This window comes from Cajanus cajan, chromosome 10 (assembly GCF_000230855.2).
Source record: "Cajanus cajan strain Asha chromosome 10, NIPB_CcT2T_4, whole genome shotgun sequence".
NCBI lineage: Eukaryota > Viridiplantae > Streptophyta > Magnoliopsida > Fabales > Fabaceae > Cajanus > Cajanus cajan.
In genome coordinates, this window is record NC_138526.1 from 52,611,548 (window position 1) to 52,630,092 (window position 18,545).

Here is an 18,545-nt window from a genome sequence, read left to right on the forward strand (position 1 = left end):
CAATTTCTTGGCATGAAGAACGCTTTAAGGTCTTCACCAACATACACCCTTAGCGCCAAAAAGACGCGTTTTAAGGTTGACTAACTTTCGATTCCTTGGTTCCTTGGTGTGAAGAGCGCTTTAAGGTCTTCACCAACATACACCGTTAGCGCCAAAGACGCGTTTTAAGGTCGGCTAAATTTCGATTCCTTGGCGTGAAGAGCGCTTTAAGGTTTTCACCAACATACACCCTTAGCGCTAAAGACGTGTTTTAAGGTCGACTAAATTCTGATTTCTTGGCGTGAAAAGCGCTTTAAGGTCTTCACCAACATACACCCTTAGCAACGAAGACACGTTTTAAGGTCGACTAAATTATGATTCCTTGGCGTGAAGAGCGCTTTAAGGTCTTCACCAACATACACCCTTAGCGCCAAAGATGCGTTTTAAGGTCGACTAAATTCTGATTTCTCAAGTGAAGAACACTTTAAGGTCTTCACCAACATACACTCTTAGCGCCGAAGACGCATTTTAAGGTCGACTAAATTTCGATTCCTTGGTGTGAAGAGCACTTTAAGGTCTTCACCAACATAGCGCTAAAGACGCGTTTTAAGGTCGACTAAATTTTAATTCCTTGGCATGTAAAGCACTTTAAGGTCTTCACCAACATACACCCTTAGCGCCAAAGATGCGTTTTAAGGTCGATTAAATTTTGATTTCTTGAGTAAAGAACACTTTAAGGTCTTCACCAACATATACCCTTAGCGTTGAATACGCATTTTAAGGTCTTCGTGAAATCGGTTGTTGACTGACTACTTGATATGAACTAAAATGTTTATCTACCATACACGAAATGTTATCACATCCACTCGGTAATTAATTGTTCAATAACACGATTATCTTGTGAACAATTACTAATTCGACAATGTAAAAACATGAATTTGGTATAACAAGTGAGACTCTTTGCACTTTAGTTCTCAAGCCTGGAGGGTTATATACTGTTTGACTCTCCAACCGACTGAACGAGTCAACTCGAGACTTTTCGCGCCCTTGATGCTCGAGCCTGAAGGGCTATGTACCCTCCAAATCCCCAATTGACCGAGTAAAGACTTTTCGCGCCCTTGACGTTCGAGCTTGGAGGGTTGTGTATCCTCCAACTCCCCATCCGACCGAGCAGGTCAAATTTAAGATCACTCACGAATTTTTTAAAACTGATTAAGACAGTAATTTTCATGATTCTCGCACATATTTGATTACAGTTATAAATGTGATTTATAGGCTCATTATGAGAAATAAAATGAAGGCTTATGTCAAGAGATTGAGATTGAAGAAAAATATTTGTATCTTTAAATATGACACCCATATATATAAAGGAAGAAGGGTTTTACTAAGGAAGGAGGGTTTTACTAATGGTAGGTTACACTCATTAAATGTTTTAAGTTAAGACAATGACTAGGTTCTCTTAGAATTTGTATTACTAAGATTTTTCTCACCGTTATCCTTTGACCGGAACATAAACCATCCAATCATTTATAGGGAAAATTAACAATAATCATCATCATCACCATGTTGAGTTGTTCCACTTAGTCTGAATCACAGTATTCCCGACCTGGTATTTTTGACATCATGATGCAAGCCACCTTGCATAAGCATAAGCATAACCATAGGACTTGAAGCGCATTCCTTTTATTCATTTATTTTATGTGACTGAAGTGCATTGCTTCCCTGGGCCCCCACAGGCACTAGCCACTGACAATTATGAGACAGCATCAGTATCGTATATGTTGTCCGAGGCATATCTAATCTTGAATTTCTCTTCAACAGTGTTTCTGTTTCCCCAATTCTAGTGCATTGGGTCGCTAGATGATTCAGTAAATTATTTAGTGTGTTTGGATGTGTATCTCATCAGAACTTGTGTATGGGGGTGCCTAAGTTCTAGTATAAGATGCTCGGTGGAATATTATTTAGATGATGATATTGCTGATAAAAACTGCTATGGATTATTAAAATTATGTATAAGTTTAAGTACGGGCAGAGCTTGTTGTCGGTGTCTCGGAAAGGAGTTCAAAGCCAGACTTATCTTTAATTTGATTCACAACTTACTAGCAAATACCCAAACATATTTTTTCTTCTAGTCACGTTTGACTATCATCAAATAAATGGAGAAACCAAATCCAATCGCACACTAAAGTTGTACTTGTTAGAGATGCTAAAATAAAATTACTTATGTATTTTCACCTAATTGTTTAAGCTTTTACATTAAACATAGCAATGGATTTGTGTTTTAATTAATGAGCTAAGTTCGCTGAAACCGGATGGGTGGTTGAAACCCTGTTTACTCTTTTTAGGCAAGCCATGGAAAGCAACGATTGAATTCATAACTAAGTGTTGATTCAATCATTCTTTTAACCTTTTTTGGGTGATCTTGATTCAATCATTCTATTTTTGTTTTGTAACTGAAATTCTATTATATACCCTGCCGTGAGTGTAAAGTTACTTTTTTGCTGTCTTTACTTTTTATAATACTCCAATTTAAATATGAAGTTACTCCATAGGTAACTTTAAAAAGACAGAGTTAGCTTCCATACTAAACCTTTATTTTCTTTTAATGTAATGGTTATAAATGAATTATTTGTTAGAACTTCTGAATTTAAAGAAAATGAATGGTGAATTCCACAAATTTAATTTCTTGAAGTAACTTTTTTTTTTCCCACAAAAATCAAATTTGATATAAAAAAGTTTAAAATACTCACACGTTACATATGCCCAACAGCTCAACCAACTGAGTTAATATCCATCAGTTTTTTGAAATAATATAATCCTTCCTCTTTAAATATACATATTTTTTAAATTTTTACGGGAGACAATTATACATACTAAACATAATTACATATTTAAAATTCGAATTTAATACTATTAGTTAAACTTGAATAACATCCTCTTTGTTAATTTATGTACTTGAGATGTATGTTAATTTGTATTTAAATAAGTTTATCTTAAAAAAAATCAGCTTTATAATAGAGTAATTTAAAAAAAAAAAAAAAAAAGATTTCTATTGAAACATTGCTGAAGTACTCTTCTATGTAAGTGGTATTGCTTGTACTCGGAAACTAAAATCGCACCAATGTATTTGGGCGTAGTGTGCAAATCACTATCTTACAAATTCTCCACAATTTTATTTTTATTTAATTTTTATTCTTTGTTCGTGTACTATCCGTGGAGACCTCGGCCAAGACGAAGCTCACTATCCAATTAGGTCATAACTGATCTCGGACCCAAGGCCTAATAAACCATAATACACACAAAGGTACGTGCATTACTTATACTACTCCCACAAACACTAATTTTGACATTGAAATCTCTTTTGCAGGTATCACCCTCATCTTAAAGCATCAAATGTATCAGTAAAGAAAGCTCACCGATCTTACTCAGCAGATTGTCTCCCACGACCGATCTCCAGTGAGAACAGTTCGATAATGAATTTTTGCATGACAGAGAACCAATAAGGAGGTCCATAGAAGAAAAAGTGTGATTTGAGATGAAAACATTTTCTCAATGACAGCTAACGATGATCTTTAACTGTAATGTATTTTACTTGTCAAAAAAAAAAAAACTGTAATGTATTTTATTAAATTTAGGGTCATAAACTTGTGGTTTTGATTTCTCTACCTTCAGTGAGCAATGTTCTTTTAAAAAAGAAAAGGAATAAAAAGTATCAAATATCTTAATTGAATATGATAAAAATAAAACATGGTAAATGACCACTAACATTTTTATTACGGATACGGGGGACAGATATGATATAATTTTTTTTTCCTTCAAAGAGGAGGTATAATATGAAATAATTTAACACAAGATAATTTGTCTTCTTTATTGTTCACTGTTAGTTAAAATATATTGAAAAGTACAAAATTAGGAAAAAAAAATATTCGTTAAATAAGTAGTGAAACTAATAAACATTATAGCTTTTAATAAATTTAAGTCAATATCAAATAGTGTATTTAAAAGCATATATTTCTAAAAAAAAAAAAAACCATATGTTAAAAAGTTTGTTATTATTATTTTTTTTTTATAATTTATCAAGTCTAAGCATTATATATATTTTTATTAATAAAAATCAAACTTATAAAAAATTATATCAGTTTATGTATATTACTTAACTATTACTATAATTAAGAATTATTAAGATTAATTTAACGGTGAAGAATTGAAATAGCATATTCTTACATTCGGACTTTATCATCATTGTAATTTCTATAAATTAAAAAAAAATTATTACTCAATAAATTTATTGGTCTTCAAATGTTATAGTAATTTTTTTTTCATTTATCAAAATTACAATATTAATATCAAAATTCGAGTCCAAATTTTATCTAATATTATTTAAACCTTATCCATTAGGCTACTCCAAATGTTATTTGTTCACATATAGTCATATAGTGTGTCATACTTCAAACATATATATTTTTTAATTAACTTCCCCTGTATTTAAATATATTTAATATCCAATTAATTGGTTCAGTGATGCAAATGAAATCGTTGATCTACCCGTAGGTTTTTCAACAACTATAATACTCACATCCTTCATACATAAGATAATATTGTTTGAGTTTAACAAGGTCATTATAAGCGGGAAAAAAAAAAATCTTCTAAGTATTTGATGCAAATGAGGACGTGAACTCAAAACACTCGACTTGTGTCTTAGGTCAGTTAATTCATGCACTGGTAAGAATTTTTTTTTTTTACACATTAAAACTGTAAATATTTGTACACTACTAGTATTAATTAAAAATGTTCCTGAATATAATTTTTAAAATAATTATTATCAAATTTAATATTTTTATATGTTAATCTACAATTAAATGATGATGTAAAAATATTTTCTTTATTAATACATTTTAATTAAATTTATAATTTTAAAAATATAATAATCACCATCTATGTTGTCCTTTGATTAAGTAATTTTAAATCTTAAACATATAAACAACATAAAATAATCTATTTTATTTTTTAATTTAATTTAATTTAATGTGTATGATCCTTGTACCTTCCTGGTCTCCAATTGGCCGAGTTGACCGATTAATAGCTCTACGCGTCGCTAACGCTCGAGCCAAGAGGGCTATGTACCCTCATGATCTCCAATTTGCCAAGTTGACCGATCAATGACTCTTTGCATCGCTAATGCTCGAGCCAAGAGGGCTGTGTACCCTCCCGATCTCTAATCGACCGAGCAGGCCGAACAACACATACTTTCTTGGTCTCCAATTGGCCGAGCAGGATGAACAACACATACTTTCCTGGTCTCCATCCGACCGACCAACCTGAACTTTAGGCTAGCCATCGGTATATTGACGAGCAAGTTCCGACAAAACTAATCAAGTTTGTGATTCCCGTGATTATTGTGTAGATTTGATTATGATTATATATGCGGTTCATGGACTCATTACAGAGAGGGATCCGCACGCATTTAAGGGGATGAGAATCAAAGATTCGTGTCACGTATATGGGACCCATATAAATAAGGAGAAAGGAGATTGATGAAAGTAGGTTATTCTCACTCTTAAATATTCTAGGTCAGGACGGCGGCTAGGTTCTCTTAGAGTTTACATTACTAAAGATTCTTCGGCTATTATCTCTTTACTGGAACAATCCTAATTAATTGCTAATTTTTAAATATAAATATACTTTATTTATATATACTAGTAAAAATAATATTTCGTGTTTCTATTAAAAAAAAAAAAAAAATAACAAATATCTTTCAGGTGAAAATTTTTTCAAAAGAATATACAAAAAAAATTATAATTATTAAAGAAAAAAAATAAAAATAGATAGAAGTATCTCCATTTTTATTAATACTAATGTAAAAAGATATTTTATGTCTCCATGCATTATTTTTAAAAAAGGCGAATGCCTTTTGTTGTAGTTATATATATAAAGAGATTTGACTAAACGTGTATAGAGGTTTTAATGGATTCTATTTATATACATTGAGTTTGAAAATAGAGTGATTTGAAAAGTAATTTTTTGGTATGAAAAGCTAAAGAGAAGATTGTTAATGTTAAATGCAAATGATGATGGTATTATGAATAAGAAGTTAGCGTTGATTAATATAATTAAAAAGAAGAGAAAGGTTGAATTAGTAGAGGTAGAAAGATAAAGACAAAAGCATTGAGATTTGAGGACTAGGGGAGGGCCAGGCAATAAAAAGCATGTTTTGTAGCCGGCTATTATGCTCAACTCCCAACTGCTTTTGCCTTTTGATGAGCCAATCCTAAAGTCCTAAGAGAGAGAGAGCATTTATGTATTTCCAGTAATGCCCCTCCTTGTCCTTGGTTGTGAATTGTGATATAACTAAACTCTCCAACTGTAACTGTAAGCGTACACTCTCTCTTCTCTTGTCTTGTCTTGTGGGATGGCTAAGACCAAGACCAAGGGCAAGGTTAAGGTTAAGCGCCCACGCAACACCATTCCTTCACAACGAACCTCCATCTACCGAGGCGTTACAAGGTACCTTCTTATTGCTTATTGCTTATTGCTTATTGCTTATTGCTTTGCTTGTTGCTACCCCCATTTCATCTATTCATCTATTAATTATCATAATTTATAGGCATCGATGGACAGGTCGATATGAGGCTCATTTGTGGGATAAGACTTGCTGGAATCAATCGCAGACCAAGAAAGGAAGACAAGGTACCTTCTTTAATTCATTCATCCTATTTCTTATTTCCTATTTCCAATTTCTTCCACTCTCATTCATTTTATTTATCTTCTCTTGCTTCTTCATGGCCATGCTTATGTTATTGGGGAACTACTGAGTGCAGTGTATCTCGGTAAGAGTCAAGACTCAACATTTTTCCTTCATCTATTTGGACTCAGTAGTAATAAGATTAATTGGATGGTTAGGGGCATATGACGAGGAAGATGCGGCAGCACGTGCCTATGACTTGGCAGCATTGAAGTACTGGGGCCAAGACACCCTCCTCAATTTTCCCGTACATCCCATCCTTCCATTTCCATTATTTCAATTTTCAACCCAACCATCTTTCTTTTTTTTCTTTTACTCATTTCAAATATTCATCCTACCTAGCTATCAAATTATGAAGACGAGCTTAAGGACATGGAAGATCAATCTAAGGAAGAATACATCGGATCCTTAAGAAGGTTTTCTGTTATTAAATGTTTACACATTAATTCCATGCATATGCATTAAGCATTATTTCCAAACCCCACTTCTTATGCCACGTCATCGAGTTTCAGGAATTAATCTTTAATTTACAGAAAAAGTAGCGGCTTCTCTCGAGGAGTCTCAAAATATAGAGGCGTCGCAAGGTAACATACTTCCTTTCGATTCAATTATTACATTTTTTTAAGTCAGAGGATTTGCAGACACATTCAATTTTTGTGGGTCATATTATGCTCAATAAAAGAAATATTTTAGGTTCTGCGTGGGATCAAGGACCCAATATTCTGCAAAGCATTTTCTGTAGGACAAGTCTTTAAGTCAATGTTTCCTATCCACAAATTCGGTTGTTAAAAATGAACATTAATGAACTTACACGTACATCACAACCGGCCCATTTTTAAACAAATTCTTTTACATGATGGGAAAATATTCTCTTTTTTTCTTTATAATTAATAAAACTTCAAATATTTCATATTTTTAACACGCATATTTCTAACTTTTTTTTTTTTTTTAATTGTAATGCTATTTCCTCATCAAAACTCTCCCATAGATATTTCCACATGGTGTATTATTTTATTAAAAATATTAAATGAAACTAAATATATGTACTATTTTAAAAACAGATCACGAATTGAATATTTACCGTACAAAAAAAAAAAAAAAAAAAAAAAGAGGAGAGGGTTTTAGCAAGATGATGATGTAGTTTATTTTTTTCACCAATAAAATAAATTGAAAAATTGTCTGAAATGCCCTGACTTTGTTTTCTTGAATTGATAGACATCATCACAATGGAAGATGGGAAGCTCGAATTGGCAGAGTCTTCGGCAACAAATATCTATACCTCGGAACTTACGGTAATTTCACAGAGATTAAAGCTAATACTATAATTAAGTTTTTTTTATATTTATTTTAATGATATGGATAATAGTTTAATTAATTGTATTATATTATAAATAAAAAATTAATTTCACGGACATTTATATTTTTTATCATATTTTTTTTCTCACCATCATATCTTTTAAAGATAAAATAAAATAAAAATATGTATAAAAATGAATTATTTATTCAATTAATAATAATTATTCTCTTATAATCATTTTTGGTTTCTAATTTTACTTAAAATTATTTTAGTTTTTTTAATTATATATTATCTAATTTAATTTACATTAAATCGTAACCTCTATTATTTTTAAACAAAAAACATCAAGTACTTCAACTCTATTAGTTTCAACGTAATAATATTTATTCTCATGATTTTGTTAGGTAATAAAAATGAATAAGAAAATAATAAATTGAGAAAAAAAATAATAACAAATTAAATACATTTATTAAAAATTAGGATAGAAATATGTTAATAATATTAAATATTTCATTTTTTAATAATATTTTCATTAATAAAAAATATACTTTTAATTCCTTATCTTGAAACAGTGATTAACAAAATCATTTTTCTTATGTAACAAAAAATCATTTTTCTTCTTTTTTAGATTCCAATAAAAGACAGTAATGTAAGTACAATTTACTCAAAAATTTGTCGACATAAACCTTAAAAGACATGTTTGGGATTGCTTGCGTTATACATATTGATTTGAAGTAAATGTTGTGTATTGCTTTTTAATTTGTACTGTAATAAGTTCACAAATTAAACTTAGTTTTGCTTGGAGAGAGAGATGTGCATTTTGTTTTGGTACAAAAGATAGATGCTTTGTTTAAAGAGTAGGAAAGATATGCATTAATTATTTTAGGGTTTAGAGAGATACATATTAATTATTTTGGCAATTAAAAGTTCAAGTTATACACTAAATATATTTGAAAATTAAGCCTCCATCCATTCACTATTATCCTTTTATTTTTTAAAATCCCCCCATTCCTTTTTTGTAAATATCGGTACTAATAACATATATAATTATTAAAAGAAATGGAGAATATATTTAATGACAAGATTAATTTTATACAAAAGAAATATGAATTATAAACTACATATAAATAGTTAAAATAAAAGAGTAATGTAATTACTTTAAAATATATAACTATTATATTTTAATTTTAATTATTTATGATAAATTTAGTATTTATTGTTTTATTTACTTAATATTTTCCTCAATACTCACTTCATTTTTTTGTCACTATATGCCAAATGAATAAGTCAATCTTAGAAAGAAAAAAAAAAAAGAAGTTCCAAGAAAAATAAAGTTCGTACGTCATTTTAATATGGATCTAGCAGGTCAAAATCAACTGGGACTCTTAAAATAATGAAAATATGCAATCAAATCTAATTCGTTGGGATGTAGATCACCAAACCTCAACTGCTTATTAAGACTAATTAAAAATGATCTCGTTCTTTCTACTTTCTAGGGCCCTTTTACAGGATAAGAAGCAAAATATCTTCCACCAAAATTTGTACGCAAATTAATAGAATGCTAACTAGTATTTTAAAATTTATTTTTTATTTTATTTTTACTTAATAAATATTACATTAGAGTTTAATTTTTATGAGCTATTTGTCAACTAATAAAAAATATTGTTGATATAATTTTTAAAGTGGTTATTATAAAAATTAATAAATTCAATATATATGATTTTTTTTGTTACAACGTATATAATGATTTATTATTAGATGAAATATAAAAGCACATTACATTTTTAAATCATAAAATATTTACTCATTATATCAAATATATAAATTTTTAATATTTATTTTTTATTAGTAAATATTTTTCGTATAAAATATATTAAATACTTATAGATCTAATTGGTATGTTCAAAATCTTATAAAATTATGTGTTAATATATTGTGGTTAAAAGTTGAATTAAAATAACAATAAGATAGTTTCAATTTAACGAGAACCACGCTGTGAAGTCACTCCATAATTGTTGGTCCATGTATAAAGAATAGTAAATTTTTATAATATTAGTTTTTATTTAATTTATCGACATATCTCATGTTACACATTTATGTTTTTTTCTTCTTATATCTCTATATTATTGTACAGAATTTTATAACAATAATTGTATAAAGACAATTTATGTTTGAATTGAAGTGGTGAAGCATTTATAAATTGTAATGTGGCAATGCAGGTACAGAAGAAGAAGCAGCGATGGCGTACGATATGGCAGCCATAGAGTACCGTGGACTTAATGCGGTTACAAACTTTGACCTTAGTCGTTATACGAATTGGCTACGTCCAAAAGCCCAAGACGAAGCCCAGTCTGAAGCCCACAACGTGAGCCCAAGTACAAGCGAGATCACAAGACCATCATCTGGGCCTATTTTTGAGTCATTGAAATTGAAAGAAATGGTACAGGATTGCCCTCCACCCTCAAAGTCAAAGTCAAACCCTCCTCCTCGATCATTCCCTGAAGATATTCAAACATTTTTTGAAACTCAAGATTCTGGAATCTACGCAGACACTGATCATGACATTATATTTGGTGACTTGACCTCCATTCATTCACCAATTTTTCATTTTGAGCTTAATGCTTAGCATAAACAAACTATGTCGTTGCTTAGACAATATATGCATGCAACATTCTCTAATCCTTTTGTATAACCTCAAGGGAAAAAAAAGAAACACGTCTACTATTTTTTATTGGTTGTTATAATTGAGATAAAACGAAATTTCAACTTCAATTTAACAATTTCAAATTTTAGTATGCCTACCCCCTACGGATTCATGCCCACAGCCCCCTTTTTCTTTTGATGCAAACTATAACTAATGATCGTCTAAAATAACCAAGGTCCCTATATCCAAACAACAATCATGCTGCAAAATTTTGTGTTTAAATATGTTTTTTATTAGTATAAAATAAATAAGTTTTAATATTGATCTTTATAATTTTTTTTATCCTTTTAAAATCTGTATACATAAGTTTTAATCTTTGTGAAATGAGTAAGTTTTGATTTTGATTTGTATAAAACATTTTTCTTTAATTTTTATCTCTTTAATATATAAAATTATTACTTTTAATTTTTATCAATGATTTTAAGATAGATAAATAATATTTATTCTAATTACATATAAAAAAATTAGAAATAACACATTAACATGATGTCACTAACAATTATGAATAACAAATAAAATAATCACTTACTTTTTAATAACACAAATAAATCATTAAAAATAATTACATAATATATAAACTAAAATTAATAGTTCTAAATTAGTGTGAGAAAAAAAAATTTCAGGATCAAAATCAAAATCCTCATTTTAACTAAAAAAACATATTTAACACATGTTTTCAATATCATTTCTTTATGTCATTTTAACATTATTTTGTGTAAACGAAACAAATGAGCTCTCGTACCCGCTTTCATGTTTTTTCTTATATAAAAAATGTAAGAAAAGCGTAAGTTTTTTTTTTTTACACAAAAAGGGTAGTGTTAAGATTTTGATGCATGAATTTTGCTAATTGAAAGTCTAATAGGTAAGAAGATGAAATTGCATGTTATTTGTCACCTTACTTTCATTCGTGTGGTTTAGAGAAGAAAAGGATAAAAATAAGAATTAATCATCTATATATTATAAATGTAAAGTTTTTTTACACGGACAACCAATCATATTTATTATTAGTATTGTGTCAATTTTTTATTTAATAAAATAAAAATAAAATAAAATAATTTAAAAGATATAATTAATTGTTAGTGTAAAAAACTTTATATTAACCGTATATAGATGATTAACTTTAAAAATAATGTTATAATATACGTGGTTTCTTTTCTTTATTATTGAAAAAGTATACTTGAATTGTACAATTAAAATCAATCATGAATATCATTTTCTAATGCATATTGTTGGATCGAGCGCGCAGCAACCCAAGCGCCATGAGTTCGACAGTGATTTGGCCCATCTAGTCTCCGCTACAGGACAATTGATGTAACCCGCAACAATCTCCCCCTCAGCAATTGCCCCGCTGGATATCGAACTCATGACCTTGGCTCTGATACTAATTATTGGATCGAGCGTTTACCACTAGGTCAAAAGCTATAGTTGATAGTCAGGGCGCAACTCTTTTTACTTAAGAGCGCAGCAGCCCAAGCGCTATGATTCGACAGTAACTTAGCCCACCTAACCTCCGCCACGGGACAATTAATGCAACCCGCAACACATACAGTTGCAACCTTTGATTAAAAATAATGGATTAGCTATTCTTTGTAGCCGACAAAATTGATGTGAAAGAAATACCACTTACAACACAACAAGGGAAAACAAAAGGATAATGACAGAGATGATAAGATTAAGACATAAATGTATTATTCATATAACTGTTGGACAAAAAAATATTATTAATACTTTCTTGAATAAATAAGCTTTACCAAATCAAGTAAATTTTTATCCCTTTCATTAAGATTCACGTAAAATTCACACAATAATAAATATTATATTTATGTAAAAAAAATATTACATTAAAAAAGATTTAGTAATATATGCATTGGTAATATAAATATTTTTGCATTATAATGCAATGTAAATTTACTGTTTTTTATTATAACTATTTAAAATATTGCAACAATAATATATACTTATTTGATATTTACATCGCTCTTTTCTTTTTCTTACTTTTTCTTTCTAGACTATTTCCCTTCCTCTACTCGTATCCGAAAAGGATTTTCTTATATTCAGCACACACAAAAAATTGATTTTTCTTATCATTTTGAATCGAACATGTAAAATGTCTCTATTTTTTCTTCACTGCATTTCATTTACATCAACATATATTGTCATGTCATTCTCGTAGTTAATTAGACGAAATGGGAAGGTACCCCAGAAAAGAAACATTACATTATATAAAATAGAGATAAATAAGCTTTCAGAAACAAGGTTAGCCAAGTTCAAAACAGAGACTAGAGAAGTAAGCATTCTACAGTATTGGTTGCGAGATTTGAACACTTTAGTAGAGAAGAAGATCTTCCATTTCCTTTGAAAAACGTACTCAACGACAGTCTACTTGTGTGGCAGTAACATCTCATAGTTCAGAGGTTGAACCACGTTTGGTAACATAAATTTCCCACTACACTGTGCAACAAAGCTTTGCATCTATAGAAGCCAAACATATGCAAAATGCCTGGTAACCTGTCAAAGGATACCTGCAGGCGCCAAGAGGAAAATGTACTTGCTGTCAAACCCACTCCCATTTTTCCAAAAAATAAAAGCTATTGCTTTATTTGATACCTGTACTCCATAACGAATTTTGATTTTCCCACCCTCCCTAGCTGCAGGATCGTCTGCTTTCCATTTTCCTAAACGCAGATTGGTGTGAGTGAGAACAGCAACCTCAAATAATGCCTTACTTAGCATATAAATATAAATATGCTGGACTAAACATGCATATGGACTAGACAATAGGATTTAAAGGAAAAAAGGAAAAAAGACAATTTGACATGAAGGTTTTATAAGTTTTAAGATTATTCACCAATCACCAATCACCACCGAGAAGATACTTTCAACATACCTCTAAAGTTAGCTGGAAATTTTTTACTGATCTTTGGATTCTAAGTCCTGCCTTTCCTTTATCTCTAAAGTCAAGCTCATATTGTTTCGAAATCTGTAGGAAACCAATAGAAATTAATCAAGTCCAGAATCCAGATGCATGTCTGATTGTAGATACCTAGAAACTTCCCTTTTAGGCTCCTACCTTGTTGTAAAGTGGAACCTTTGAGAATAGTTGATGGACTTTGTTAAGTTTTCCCTCCCAATTCATAGGCAATCCTTTTAGATGTTGTACCTGTACCAAAAGCACCCCATTTTATCAAATTGAATCATGCAACTTCTAATCCAATTGTTTGCAAATAATGAGACTATAGTAGATGTGAATTGTTGAAATTGAAGATAATGACGATAGAATAATTTTAGTTAACCTGGTTTGTGTTTTTGAATGACATAGATTGATGTTTTGGTATATAGGCCCTCATGCTTCTGTGACTTCCCGCACACGTTGTTATTGTAGGTATATACCTTGAAAGACAAGGAAATGTTGCAGTTAGAGAGATGTGAGTTTGCATGATGGAGAAAGATGAAGATATTTTTGGGTTACCTGACAACAGCAAGAGGTGGATTTGGTTGTTTAGCAGGGGAATTATGACGAAATCCCTAACAATGAAAGAAATTAATAATAGAAATAATAATGATATTGAGAAAGAGATAGATATGAAATACCTGATCCCAAATGTGGTATTTAGAGCCAATGAGGTTAGCTGTTACGGTGCCAAGAAAAGTATTATCAGAATGGGAGAGTAGTCCTTTGAGATTCTGAGCTAGAATGAAGTGAGACCTTCCATTTCGGCGCTTGTGGTGGGCCACAGCTAGTTTCCTATTCTGGCGTCCTTCACCTTCCTATGATACAAACAATGGCAATGGTAAGACATAAAAAGATGGGTATAAAGGAAGGGAAAGGGTAGATCAGAAATGCATTACATTTGTGTAAAGAGAGAAGAAAGTGCCCCCAGAGAGTCCCTGTGGCGTTGGTTCCTTGAGAATGAAACATGTGCAGCTTCCGATATCTAAAGGCAAGGGTCTACAGATCAAGGACTTGTTGGGCAGCGTGGCCCACGAGGAAGCAGGGGCAGCCTCCGAATCAGAGTAGTCCCAGATGTTGCTGTTATTGTTCAAACACTTTGCTTCAAGGTCGTTCATTTGCATGCAGAACTCAAGCGAGGAAGGCTTCAAGATCCTGTCAGTGGACAAAGACCTAAAGGCTCTGGGCCTGTCGCCGTTTTCCTTGTCGTCTTCCAAGAGAAAGGTGTCGCCTTTGCGGACATGGTCGGTGGTGCTGCAGCTTCGGCAGTGCCTGAGGTCGTTGTTGAGGGGATTGAAATACAGAGAGCTGTAAGTGCGTGATTTTGTGGAGGATGAATGCATGTTCTTCTTCTTCATGCTTTCAATTCACATGATTCAGACGCACACCTTGAATTGGGTAAATACTAAATACTAGATTTCAATTCAATTTATTCACGTAGTCGCCGGTGGGTCCCTTTAATACCATGTTTGAAATTCAAAAGCCTTTGGGAAACGCACTCTTCTTTTCCCCATTTCTATCTCTCTTTAACGGTAACTATTCCACTCCAACCCACTTACAAATACTGCAGAAAAATACTTCAAACTTTCTTGTCTTCTTGTATCAGGGTATCTTGGCCCTCAGAGGAAAAAAATTAAATTCAACCTTTTCAAAGATTTATTGAAATCATTCACCATATGTGGATAAAATTAATTTTATACTCATAATGCTATCGAATTCATTTTACACCAATATGTTTTATTACTTAAACCACTAAACTATCTATTTTTAAAATTATAATATGAGATAGTGATGTTAAGGGTGTGGGTGATATACCAAAATCATGATAAAGAGTCTCTTTGTTTGAGGTAAAAGAATAATAAAAAATATAATTTTTATTTTGTCCAACTCCATTTTTTTTCCTATTTCACAACTTTTTTATAAATCAAATGTAAAATAATTATATTTATTTTACCCAATTTTTTAACAAATTAAAGGACTCTATATGAACAAAAAGTTAAAATATAAAATTATAAGAAATAAAAATAATATATATAGAAACTAAAATAAAATATTTTTAATTACAAGAATAAAATTCATAATAATTTAAGTGATACTAAATTCGATCTTCTTAAATAAAGTCTCATGTTACGATATTTGATAATTGATAACATTTTATCTAAAAAAATATAAAATTCATAAAAATATAAGGATGAAAATGATAAATAATCATATATCATATTATTATATGAGTTAATTATTTTTAAAATTTTATTTTATATTGTATTAAATTTAAAATTAATAAATATTACGTAATTAAAAAGAATAAAATCATACGTTACAAGAGATAAAAATATAATTTAAAATAAAATAGAAAATGGTGAGAAAAGTAAGAAACAAATTTGAATTTTAATCACGTTGTCGCGAAAGTCTGGCAAAGAAAATTGAAAAAGAAAATGGAGACGGTGGCGCACGAAAGGAGGTTCGAAATAGAGTGACAACAGAACAAGGTAATTAATTAATCATAAGGATTGGAATAAACGGGTGTTGTGTTGTGTTGTTTAGGGTTTGTGTTGGAGTTGGATGGATAAAGTTTGTCTCAACAGTGAGGCTGTAGCTGATGAGGAAGGGGAAAGTAACCCTAACCCTGTTGCTCCTGCGGTTGGAATGGAATTTGAGACTTACGAGGATGTCTATTACTTCTATAATTGCTACGCCAAGGAACAGGGATTTGGGGTTAGGGTCACTAATACCTGGTACCGCAAGACCAAGGAACGTTACAGAGCTAAACTTAGCTGCAGCAGTGCAGGCTTCAAGAAAAGTACCGAAGCCAATCGCCCTAGACCCCAAACCCGAACCGGCTGTCCTGCTATGATCAAGTTCAGATTGATGGACTCCACTAGATGGAGAATTATAGAAGTTGAGCTTCACCACAATCACTTGATTAACCCCACCAGTGGCAAGTTTTACAAATCCCATAACCACATTGCTCTTGGGACCAAAAGAACCCTGCATTTGGATGCTGCTGCTGCTGCTGCTTCTCAACAGGTTCACAAAATTAGGATGTTTCGAACTGTCATTATCGATGCTAGTCTAGATGTTGATGAAGGGAAGTCCCAAATCAGCCTCTACTCCAATCAGTTGAAGCTGAAGAAAGGTGATGCTGAAGCCATTCTTAATTTTTTTAGTCACCAGCAATTGGCAGATCCAGACTTCTTCTATGTGGTGGATGTCAACGAGAGGGGATGTTTGAGGAATTTGTTCTGGGCTGATGCCAAGTCCCGTGTGGCGTACAGTTATTTTAATGATGTTGTAGCAATTAATACTGTGTGTTTGACAGGTGAATATCAAGTTCCTCTAGTTCTGTTCCTTGGGATGAACCACCATAAACAATCCATCTTGTTTGGTTGCGGATTGCTTGCTGGTGATACCGTTGAATCATATACGTGGCTGTTCAGGGCGTGGCTTACTTGTATCTTAGGCCGCCCCCCACAAGTCATCATTACTGACCAGTGTGGAATCTTGCAAACTGTGGTTGCTGATGTCTTTCCAAGATCTACACACTGCCTTTGCTTATTTAATATCATGCAAAAAGTTCCAGAAAAACTGGGAGCCTGTGTAGAATATGAAGCAATCAATGCAGCTTTGAACAGAGCAGTTTATTTCTCTCTGAGGGCTGAGGATTTTGAAGCAAATTGGGAGGACACCATGAAAAGCAACCAAATTAGAGGCAATAAATGGCTTCAATCTTTATATGAGGATCGAAAACGGTGGGCTCCAGTTTATCTGAAGGAAATCTTCTTGGCAGGAATGCTTCCAATTCAACCAAGTGATGTTGTATCATTTTTCTTTGACGGGTACCTCAACGAGCAAACTTCCCTAAAAGAATTTGTAGAAAAATATGATCATGCGTTACAGACAAAACGACAACTTGAGGCTTTGGCAGATTTGGATTCAAAATCTTCTAGCTTTGTGCCGAAATCAAGGTCTTACTTTGAGCTGCAGGTTTCAAAGTTATACACCAATGAGATATTAAGAATGTTTGAAAGGGAAGTGGAAGGGATGTTTTCTTGCTTCAACTCCAGACAGATAAATGTTGATGGACCGGTCATCACATACATTGTTCAGGAACAAGTTGAAGTTGATGGAAACCAGAGAGATGCAACAGACTATGAGGTGTGTTATAATGAAGCTGAAATGGAGGTCCTTTGCATTTGTGGTTTGTTCAATTTCAGAGGTTACTTGTGTAGACATGCTTTATTTGTCTTGGGTCAAAATGGGATAAAAGAGATCCCTGCTCAGTACATTCTTTCACGATGGAGAAAAGATATGAAGCGTAGCAATGTTTATGATCACAACTGTTGTGGCATTGATATTAGTAATCCAGTTCATAGGTATGACCATTTATACAGACAGATTGTGAAGGTCGCAGAGGAAGGTAAGAAATCCCATGACCATTACAGGACTGCAGTGCAAGCATTGGAGAATATATTGAGCAAGCTTCATCTTGTAAACGTAGGGGATCCCAATATAATGTACAACTATTAATGTCCAGATGAACGTTGTATATTTGCCATTTTTTCCTTGTTCGTCTTCCTTATCATTTTATGCCGATATTTGGTTGCTGAAAGTTAGAAATTTGTCGTGATTATAATTCATAAGAGTAGACTTTGAGTAGGATCTTACTATCAAAAACCATTTCCGAAATAAGGATGACAAATAAACTCGTACCCGTGAGTAATATCCAAACTCGTACCTGTACTCATCCTTGATTTAATTGTGTTAAAAATTTAATATTTTATTATGTGTAACTATTTATTATAATGTAAAATATTTATAATTGTTTAATTATTAAGAAATTTCTTGATTAAAATATAAGATAGAGAAACAATCT

The 18,545-nt window shown here is 31.7% G+C and overlaps 3 protein-coding genes across 3 annotated transcripts; 2 read left to right on the forward strand and 1 right to left on the reverse strand.

Annotated features, from left to right (window-relative positions):
- Positions 1-6,242: 6,242 nt before the first annotated feature.
- LOC109812679 (AP2-like ethylene-responsive transcription factor At1g16060) lies at positions 6,243-10,790 on the forward strand. Its single transcript, XM_020376698.3, has 8 exons — positions 6,243-6,483; positions 6,584-6,666; positions 6,798-6,806; positions 6,880-6,968; positions 7,064-7,137; positions 7,255-7,305; positions 7,937-8,013; positions 10,238-10,790. The coding sequence occupies exons 1-8, from the start codon at positions 6,389-6,391 to the stop codon at positions 10,642-10,644; spliced, it is 885 nt and encodes a 294-aa protein (XP_020232287.1). The 5' UTR covers positions 6,243-6,388; the 3' UTR covers positions 10,645-10,790.
- Positions 10,791-12,917: 2,127 nt separating this feature from the next.
- On the reverse strand, positions 12,918-15,269 carry TLP8 (tubby like protein 8). The gene is made up of 8 exons (XM_020376676.3): positions 14,572-15,269; positions 14,314-14,490; positions 14,192-14,247; positions 14,016-14,112; positions 13,793-13,882; positions 13,610-13,702; positions 13,330-13,397; positions 12,918-13,244 (listed from the first exon to the last, which is right to left on the reverse strand). The coding sequence occupies exons 1-8, from the start codon at positions 15,028-15,030 to the stop codon at positions 13,169-13,171; spliced, it is 1,116 nt and encodes a 371-aa protein (XP_020232265.1). The 5' UTR covers positions 15,031-15,269; the 3' UTR covers positions 12,918-13,168.
- A 965-nt stretch (positions 15,270-16,234) lies between these two features.
- LOC109812686 (protein FAR1-RELATED SEQUENCE 6) lies at positions 16,235-18,199 on the forward strand. Its single transcript, XM_020376706.1, has one exon. The coding sequence runs from the start codon at positions 16,235-16,237 to the stop codon at positions 18,197-18,199; it is 1,965 nt and encodes a 654-aa protein (XP_020232295.1).
- The last annotated feature ends 346 nt before the right edge of the window (positions 18,200-18,545 follow it).